General features: G+C 30.4%; 1 protein-coding gene across 2 annotated transcripts in view; it reads left to right on the top strand.

Annotated features, from left to right (window-relative positions):
• LOC106459214 (regulator of microtubule dynamics protein 1-like) overlaps window positions 1-9227 on the top strand; it is a 111963-nt gene extending 102736 nt beyond the window's left edge. For both annotated transcript variants that reach the window (XM_013918820.2, XM_022385658.1), the window contains exons 7-9: window positions 207-237; window positions 890-1023; window positions 8459-9227. In XM_013918820.2, coding sequence (XP_013774274.1) covers window positions 207-237; window positions 890-1023; window positions 8459-8509 — 216 coding nt within the window. In that variant the 3' untranslated portion in view covers window positions 8510-9227. The remainder of the gene's footprint in view (window positions 1-206; window positions 238-889; window positions 1024-8458) is intronic.
• Window positions 9228-10425: the final 1198 nt, after the last annotated feature.

The following is a 10425-nucleotide window of genomic DNA, read 5'->3' as shown; positions in this document are numbered from 1 at the left end:
ATATGACTGAAAAATGTCATTTTTTCTGAAAAGGTGGTGTTTATTTACGTGTGACCACACTGTGTATGTATGATTTACTAGTCTTTATCATAAGTAATTTCAAAAGTAATAATGTTTTTTATATGGTTATTAAATTTTTATAAAATTATATTTAGTTTGAATATTTTTGTTAAAATGTTTCTTATAGTATATTTTCATTTTGTCAGGCTTTAGAACATTTTGAAAATGCAGAAAGATGTAAGTACTCTCTTGGGTCTTTATTTTTATATTTTCTGTTATCTTTGCGTTTCTCTAATATTCAATTTTGTAAATAGTAAAAATGTATGTTTCCATCATCATCAATAATTATCTCTAACAGTTATAAATAATTAAAATATGTGAAGAACAATACTGCATAATAAACATATGCATACAATTTTATGTTACAATGGTCCCCAGAATTTTTTTTCATGAGATGTACTCTAGTTTTAAAATTAAAAAGTGTAAACAATATTAAACCTAAATAATGCTTTCAAACTAAGGATTGAGTCAACCATATCTTCATTTGACTTATGAGTAATTGTAAAAGCTGTATCAGTGAGATTGTTAAAACAATAAGTAAAGGACAGTTATGATAAAAAAAAGGGGGATATTTATTCTTTGTACTTTGATACTAATGAAATGGTTAACTTGTAGAAACAATTATTTTATTCTGGTAATACTCCAATATTATTTTGATAAAGATAAAGTATGAGAATTTGATTGTTTTTGTTTATTCTGAGCATAGATATTTTGCATTTATATTATTTTTTTATTTTAACTTTGACAAGTTTCAATTTCTAAGCTTTATATGGAAATTATTTTAGACAAATTGTATTCTGAAAATATTGAAATACTGATGTATTTTCAGTGGATCCAGACTTCTACAGCATGAACCTGCTAATGCTTGGTAAAACATATTTAAAACTAAACAATAAAGAAAAAGCTATTCAGTTCTTGAAAAGAGCCAAAGAATATCCACAAAGGACAGTGGATGATGAAAAGGTATAATAGTAATGTTTGTTAATGTTATTTGTATAATATATAAACTTATTATTGTAAAAGTAGGATGAAAATTATCCATTTTAGTATGTTAAAACTAGTGATGAGCAATAATGAAAATTATTTCAGTTATTTTATCATAATTATAATTATCTGTATTATTATCTGGAACTTGAGCAGAAGGTGGAGATGATTGTATTACTCAATTGTGTCTGCTTTTGCGTATTTAAAATAGCCAGTTCTAGACCTTTTATTCAAAAATATCTATGATATTGGTGCTTTTAGTAGTTTATAATTCATTACCTCCACCAATGAAGGTGGACAGAGGTCATATTTTCACCCGTGTGTTTGTCAGCAACATTTCTCAAAAATGGCTGAATGGATTGGACAAAAGTTATATGTTTTGATTATGACTCAACTTAGAAGTGATTAGTTAATATGGGGACTGATTTTTCACACTATTTTTGCTCTATTATGTAATCAAAAATGATCAGATTTTGATGAAACTTGGTGGACATACGTAAAATATTATTCTTCATTGTCCAGCCAGAAATGGTTCGTGTCCATTGATAATGATGGACATACGGATACATTTTAATATTTTTTGAGAGCTGCTTGGTGGAGGTGTACTATCTACTGAGTGCTCTTCTAGTTTATTTTGTTTTATTGTAAAGAATCATGACTCTGGATAACAAACAGTGTGACATTCAATGAGCTAACATTAACAACAGGCCTGATACTGTCATCATCTGATTCTGGGCATGTTATATTCGATGATTGATGACATAAATGATAAAACATTATTGTTGTTCATGTTACTTTTTAAGTCAGAGGAAAGTTTGCTTATTTTCTGATGTCCTAAAGGCACAAGGTTAGCAAATTCAGAGTACATGGTGCTTGTGTATGATTGCACACACAATTTAGGTATTACTGATTGAAAATGCTGCTGAACTGTAGATGTAATATTTTAGATTTGTTTCATTGGTACATAGTAATTTATTGTTCAAGTTTTACTAAATTGTTTTAACAGTAATATCTTTTAATAGCTTAGAAAACATCTGTTGTATATATCATTTAGAACTTTAATACATCTCTAGATCTAAATTAATAAAGAATACAAAACTCCAACTGAAATATGTTCTCTAATGTTATTCCAGTCATAAATAGATTTTTCATTATAACACATAGTCAAGCTTTAATTTTTTATTAATGCTCAGAGCAAATATTTCAGTTACCACAGAAAAAATCTACTCCAAATGAAATCTAAAGTAAAACAAAAACATTTCTGTATACTATAAAGACATAACATTGATTCTAAAGGTATACCAGCAACTTCATGCTTAACAGCATTAATTGTTGCAATAATGGCCACTGTTTCTCATGTGCACATTGTAGAGCATGAATTCTATAATTTTCATTAGCTAATTGTGAATGTAATAAATGTAGTTTTATTATATTTTTGTTTTTACTAGATGTTTTCCACCACTAGGTTAGCTATGGTTTATTTACCCAAATAAATCTTTCACTTACTTTTATTCATGCATGTTCATACTATGCAAAGAAGAAATTAAGGAACTGTTCACTTGAATATAAAAAATATCCTGAAATTGCTAGAGCAGTGAGCTTAAAAAAGATCAACTGCATAGTAATACTTCCAAGTTATTCATTATAAATAAAATGTCAGTATTAAAATAATTCTCAAGACTGTAATTGATTCTCTCCTGCTGACGTGTTATAGTTAGGGAGATGTTTCATTACAGTGTGAAAGTAAAGAGAAATATTAAGCGAGCTGCATCAAGTAATTTAAATAAGTATATGTAACAAACTTTTGATGTGGTGGACATGTTAATGAATAATATCATTGTTTTGTCTCAAATATTTCTGAAAATGAAAGATCAGAAGAAATACTGGTTCAGGTTACAAAATGATTTGACTGGATACAGTTAAAAAATAAAATTATTCAAAAAATTTTGTACTTTATGCAAATTCAATAACAATTTCTATTTGGCAATAAAGATTTTTGTAAATACTTATATATCTTCAATTGACAATTACAATGAAGGTGAGGCTTAAAAGTGCTACTGTTTCATCAGTGAGGTTTTAAACCCCTGGAGTGGTCAGATAGAACAAGTGGATGTATATAAACATTTTGCTCTGATTAAAAAAATTTCACTCACATTTGTGCCTAAGTTAACTGTACAACAGACAAAAAATATAATTATTACAAATAAAACTAAGTTATATAAGAACCAGCATAGTTGATACATAACTGGTGGAGGAAATAGTAGTTGCTTCTGTGCTTTTCTCATATTATTAATTCATGCAAAGAACTAGGCATTATTAACATGTACACATGAATATTTTTAACTTATAAAACTTCTGTTTCCCTTTTTTTTAGATTAAAATGAAAATTTCAAGTTTCTGAACCTTATGGCACAACATGCCAAAGTCATCACATAAACATAGTAGTGAAACTGTTTCTTTTGTAGTATCAAGTAGTTTAAAACCTTCTTCACTAATTACATATGGAAACTGTTTATCCTATTTTACAATGAACTATTACACAGTAAATCAATTTCTTATTTTATAGCAAGCTATTTTCAGATTCTTTTAGGAGAGACAGATAAACATAACTCGCAGAAATATATAAAACTTGGTAGGTCATTGTAGAGCAAGTAGATATAATCCCATGCAAAGCATTAGCAATTCTGTAATAGGTTTGAAATATATATATGGAAATATAAATACATTGAAACAAGCCAATCTTTTTAAACCTCAGTATTTAAAGTCAGAAACATTAATTGATCATCAAATTAAAACAGAACTTTCACTGTAAAAACACTAGTCTCAAAACTTTTTACTGTGAATTATTTTAAAATTTACTCAAAAAAAAAGCAAACTGATCTTTTCAGTTAATTTGTATTTTAAGGAGAACAAACATTAGTTGAACTCACTGTTTAAAACATGATTTCATAAGGTTCTGGAAGACAAAAAAAATACTATAAATGTGTAAGTTCAATTTCCTGACTTAGAAAGTCTTTGAAGAATGATAATGTAGTCAATATTTGAAAAACTCCTAATAAGCTAATGTGGTAATTTGAGTTATTGAAAAAATAACTTACTAATGTGTGCTAGTGGATTAATGGTTTAGCTCAGCTAGTAGATCACTGACCTGGTATTCAAAAAGAGTCCTGGATTCTATAATGAGAAGAGGAAAATTACCACATAAAAACTGCTGCTCAACATGTGGCACATACCCACTACCCTGAGATAAAGCCCGAGGATGAGCCTTGTTTGTGATAGGGGAAGAATGAGATAGTTTGAGTGATTAAAAAAGTATTTTACTAACTACTAGTGTGTTAACGTGTTAGCTCAGTTGGTAGAACACTCACCTGATGTGTGAGAGATCTTGGTTTCAATAGTGAGCTGAGGAAATTATCACGCTAAAATGTTATATCCAAATATTTTAAAATTATAGTCAAATAATTTCTATTTGGTTCACTGTTTTATATTTTGTTTCTCACTACCCATTATTAATTTACCACCACAGTAAGTCCAATTTCTCATAGAAGCTGTTGCTACTTTAAACAAATCTTTCTTTAAAGTAGATTTACATGTTGACTGTTACTAAGGATTTCTCCTGCCTTTTTTTTTTTGGCTCAAAGATGAGTTCTTCAGCAGGTCTGTTTTGTGATAAGAGGAAAGGCAATAAACCTCGCATGGAGCTTTTCAAACATAAAGAATTTGTTTGGTCATTGGGAATTTATTGAATCCTATTTTTAAGTTTCTGGGCTTTTATCATGGTTGTTTTTGGTGTTTTGATCTTTAAGCTGAGAGCTTCTTTACTATTTCTAAGTTTACTTTGTTTTGCAGTATCTAAACTTATGTGTTTGTCCCATTCAAATGAGTGTCTTGTGTTCTAAGAGTATTTAGCTATGGTGGATTGTTCTGGGTATAGGCACCTTTTTGTATCTTTTAGTCTCCGAGTTATAGTTTTTCCTGTTTCTTTTATGCAAATTTCACCACGACTGCAGGGGTACTGTGAAGTTCATATTTTAATTCTTTGGGACTACTTAGTTATTTAGTTCTGGTCAGGGTATTTTGAAAACTTTTGCCAGATTTGAAAAATATATATTTCAATTTTTCTGCAAATATTTTGTGAGATTAGATACAAATGGTATGGAGATGGTGGTTGAAGGTTCTTCCAAAGGAGTCAGTAAGAAAGCCTCAAAGTTTAGTGGCTGTGTAAAGAACTGCTTAAGGTAACCATCAGCTTCAAAGGTCTTGTTGATAAGACAGGTTTCTTGCTTTAAGTCTGTGGAGAAAACTTTTGTCTTCTTTATTTTATTTAAGGTACAGTAGAACAATTTCCCAAAACTTGACATACTTTGTTTTAATTGTATGCCAGTGACTGTGTATACACAGGTCGAGTATATTATATTAACATGATTTTAGAGCCTCACCACGTTCAGTCATATTTGTGCATCTTAACAATAATCCTGCAAATAAAGTCAAAATATAGTTCAGATAAATGATGTTGCATTATGATTTTATATCAGCTGCAATTGACATTTGACTTGCTGATTGTACACTTAAAATCATTTTAATACAATGCACTCAATTCTCAATATATTATCTTTTAATGTGCTTTTACACTTCAATGTATTTATTTTTGAGTTTTGTTGCAACTGTCTTTTGTAAAAGAATCTGGATTAGTTTAAAATAACCCTTGCCTACTGTAACACTTCTATTTAAAACTTGGGAGGCAAATTAAGTAGGTTTGAGGTTATGCTACTTGTAAATTAGGCAGTAAGATTGGCCTCAACCTGTGACCAAATGAGAAGTCTGCAGTTTTCCTGGTTTTGCTTCATATAATTGACTGTTTGTAATCAACTTTTCAAAGATTGACTCACCATTATTGGCAGAGGTGAACTTCAGATGAAATGAGGAATGAGATAAAGTATTTCAGTCCCTGAAGTGTACTTTAATAGGAGCCTTGGTGTTGATCTTACTACAAAAAGATTGCGAGTTCCTGCTAGACACTGATGCCAGTGATAATGAAATCAGAGCAGTGTTTGCAGTTAGAAGACAGGCTAAGATGTGTAATCAGGTTCGGGTGCATTAGTCATGCACTCACAGCTCCTCAATGCAGATAATATACAATGAAAAAAGAACTGCTTGTAATTATGGCCTTTGTAAAATGCTTTTGATACTACTTATATGCTACAAAGTTCATTGTTTGAATGGACCATGCATCACTGAACTTTAAAAACTCAAAAGGGATGATAGCAGAGTTGCAAGAATATGATATAATCATACATTATAGCCCAGACCTGTCCCACTGAACAGTGAGACATTGTCCGTTAATTAAATGTTCTGATCCTGGACGCTATGTGAAAGTTGACACCATTTCTGAATAGTAATGACAAGCCATACAGTAGGAGGCACCACTAGTGGAAGGATGTCACGATTAACACTTTAAGAGCTCCAGAAGAAAGAACTTAATGACTCAGATTTAACATGGAGGCTCCTTGCTATGCAGCTAGGTAAAGCATGACCGGCTGAGATTGAAGAATGTAACCTGGACACCTGTAACCTATGGCACTTGTATAAGTATAGTCAGGTGTGCTATACTGTTGTTATCAGAGTAGTGATTTTTAGCATGTGGTCTCCAGAGCTTTGAAAGCATGTGATTCTCCAGACTTTGCATAATACAAAGACTCGAGAGAAACTAGGTGTTACACACACTTATGCTAACATTCAACAGAGATTCTTCTGGCTATATTTGAGTCAACACCTTCAGTGCTGCTGTGACCACTGTATCATATGCGCCACCCAGAGAAAAAGTCAGCCTAAACAGGATAAACTCCAGTGAAGAATTGTTGATTCTCCTGTGTAGAATGTAGCATTGGCTATCACTGGTCTGTTCCCAGAGATGGAATGAAGTCAACTGTATACACTCTTGTCATTAATTACTTCATGAAGTAGGCTGAGGCATATCCATTGGTTAATACTTTTGCATCTTCTGTGGCTGATACACTGGTTTGGCACTGGATAGACCAGTCTAGAGCACCTGAAGAGAAACTCAGCCAACTGCTCTCTGATTTAGTTGTGTAAAGTGGTGAAGATGCATACTTCACCTTAAATTTTTTTAAAAAGTAGTCTTGTACCATTTTCTTTTGTTTTTCTTTCACACACTACAAAAAAGTACAACATACCTGCACTTTGAAAAATAATGTATTTATTCCTTGTAAAACTATGTAGGTTTAAGACTTGGCATCATTGTGATATGCTTCCATCCATAGCAATATAAGGTCATCTAGCATACAGACATACCAACAGTTTTGTTTCATGATTGCATCAACAATCTAAGCCTTTCCTGTTCCAAGCTAGTTCTCAAGCTGATGACTGGACTCAAAATTGTACACAAGCTTGCTCAGAAACTCCAAATTGAAGTATTAGTGATATGGAATGAGCTGCAGTGGGCTACCTTGTTACAATATCAGTGAGATTATTAAAGGTTTGTCTTTCAGAAATTTTGTTAATATTAATCGGTCACCTAAAATTTCAATGGAAAAGGTTTGGACAATAGCATCGAGGTATTAAAAAAAAAGAGAGAGAGAGACCAAAATCACTCCTCAAGAACAATGCTCCTTCCATGCATATAGTATTGTGCTATATAGGTTTGTAATTGGACTACAGGTGAGGTTGTTACACAAATCTAGGTATGGATTAGCACAAGCAGATCAGTGCACTTTTCAAAGAACAAAAACATTAAAAAACATAAAATAAAAGCTCCTTACGTAATGTATCAACTTCTCCCAAATAATTAAATAATGGCACAATAATCAGTTGAAGAACAGTTTGTCATGGTTTACAGAGAGTGTCATCAGAATGCTTGGGCCACTGCAAAATTGTATACTGAGCAGTTTCAAAATGAACATTATCCTTGACATCAGATGATATGAAATGTGTGTCAGAAGCTGTGTACAACAGGCTCACTAACACGTAGATGCTGTGTAGACAGAGAAAAAACATCAACCAGTATTGACAGTGAAGCCATCATGTTGACATTTGCCATATTTAAGTAGGACTTTGAACACAGCTATTTATTATATGCCATCATTTCATAATAATTTAAGGATGTTTACCTTATCTACATCTTTACCTATAAGTCCTATTGATGCAGTGTGATTATGGTAATTGATTGTTTAAAGTATATCATTTGTTTCTGTGTACACGTTTTGGGTGTAGGTTGCATATTAATAAGTTTCCAAGGGTATGACCGTGAATAATCTTAGTGATATTGTCACAGCACCTCATTCTATACCACTAAAAATTATTTCCTGTTATCTCTTCATTTCTGAATTATTTGCATGTCAGTAGATTTCTGAATAACTTGGCATAAACATGTATTTGATTTTTTTTTTAATAATAGGCCGCTAAAGAAGCATCAAGCTTGTTGCAAAAACTTGGAGCAACTATCTGAGATAACCATTTGTGAATTTAAACACCAAACTTTATTACTGATCTATGTGATTAGTATAATCATCATCAAATTTAAGGAAAAACTAATGTAATCAGATTATACAAATTTCGATATAATTTTTGCTGTGCTTTCTTATCAGTAGGAATGCTTTTCCTGGTTAGAAAAAGTAAGGAAAGTTTGTTTTACACATTTTATTCATATATTATATACTCTGAAGTTACTGTCCTTGAGAATTTTAGTAAGAAAGATATTTGATATTAATAAAGTTAGCTCTCTGTATAATTGTATTTGTTCTTAGAATGATTAAACATTTACTGAGTTATATAGTTGAAAAATTTTAATTTTTGTTTTATTTGAAAAGTAAAATATTATCTATATTACAGTGATGCTTAACATATTAAAGATCCTATTAATTTAATATATCTGAATTCTTTTTTTTTCTTTTTATTTTCATCTTAAATTATGATGTTATAGTAGCAGTTAAACTCACATATATGCAACACACTAAGAACAAGTATACAGTATTTTGTGACAGTGAAATTATGTTATGGGGTTTGAAATTTGTCATACAAATTTTTAAATAATCAGAATGCTATATAAATATATATATATATATATAGAGAGAGAGAGAGAAATAGTGCATAAATTGTGTTGTAAGTGTGATTATATCCTCTTTTTCCTGTACAAATAGATACCGAAATAAATTATTTAATAACAATTGGTCTAGATGATATTTAATCTTACACACACACCCCCCACTTCTCTTATGCAAGTCAATTTGCAATATGGCAAGTTGTAAAAAAATATACACACTTTCAGTTATTTTCTAAACACAAAATTACACACACATTCCAGTAGATGTAGTTTCCTAGTTCTGTACTTTAAAAGTTCAAAATTAAACTGTCACAAATTTTGTTTTTCAAGCATATAAAACCCTTATAAAAGATTTTTCAATTAACTTATATCACATCCCAATGCCTGTCATTTTATTTGAAACTGTAAAAATGTATTAAATGTTAGTACTTTATTGTAAAATATCGTTGCAATGTCTTTCAGATAAATATACATTTATGATCATGCGTGTAGGTAGTCACTATTGACATCTCATTTGGAAAGACTAGCTCGATTTAAAATTATTAAATCCATTTAGTAACAAAGAATTATGAGTTTTGTGGAATTGCTGAATAAAGAACAAGAAGTATGAGATTAAGAAGTGACAATGATTTTGCTTCTGTGTAATACCATCATTATAATTATACCTGTTCATTATGCAGTTATTCATGAGATATCAGAATGTACAACATACACAATAAATAGCAGAAGCCACTAAGAAGGTATCTTTAAAAGAAAAGTTTATATTGAACTTCAGTTCTCATAACCATGGATTTGGATTACAGAAGTTCAGTTTATTAGAAAAAGGTATTCTATTTGTTCAGCTGGAAAAGGCATTTGTTAGATCTGTAGTTTCCCACTTGAATAATAAAATTAAATATCCCCAATCATGCATTGTCATCTTGAAATTAACTATCAATTAGACAAACTGTCAATTTATTAAATGTTTTGGAACATTCAAAATTCCATCTAGAGGTGCAAAACAAACAAACTATTTGTAATTACCAGAGAAATGTAATATACATAAGAAGTAAACAGTCTGAATATACAAAGTATAACAAGAGAAAATTAAAAAAATGTCTCACAAATGAAATAGTTGACTTAAAATCAAATGAAGAATGTGTATTATTTATGGACAGAAGAACTTCTAATAAAAGAAATATTATACATAAAAACTATTTTTCTCTCCCTAAATAATACTCATTCTTCATTTGATTTATACATATTTTAATTCAACTATTTCATTTGTGATACATTTTTTAATTTTCTCTTGTTATACTTTGTATATTCAGACTGTTTACTTC

This window comes from Limulus polyphemus, unplaced genomic scaffold, assembly GCF_000517525.1.
Source record: "Limulus polyphemus unplaced genomic scaffold, Limulus_polyphemus-2.1.2 Scaffold576, whole genome shotgun sequence".
Classification (NCBI taxonomy): Eukaryota; Metazoa; Arthropoda; class Merostomata; order Xiphosura; family Limulidae; genus Limulus; species Limulus polyphemus.
Note: the sequence above shows the minus strand (reverse complement) of the source record. Positions and strands in the feature narration are given on the sequence as shown.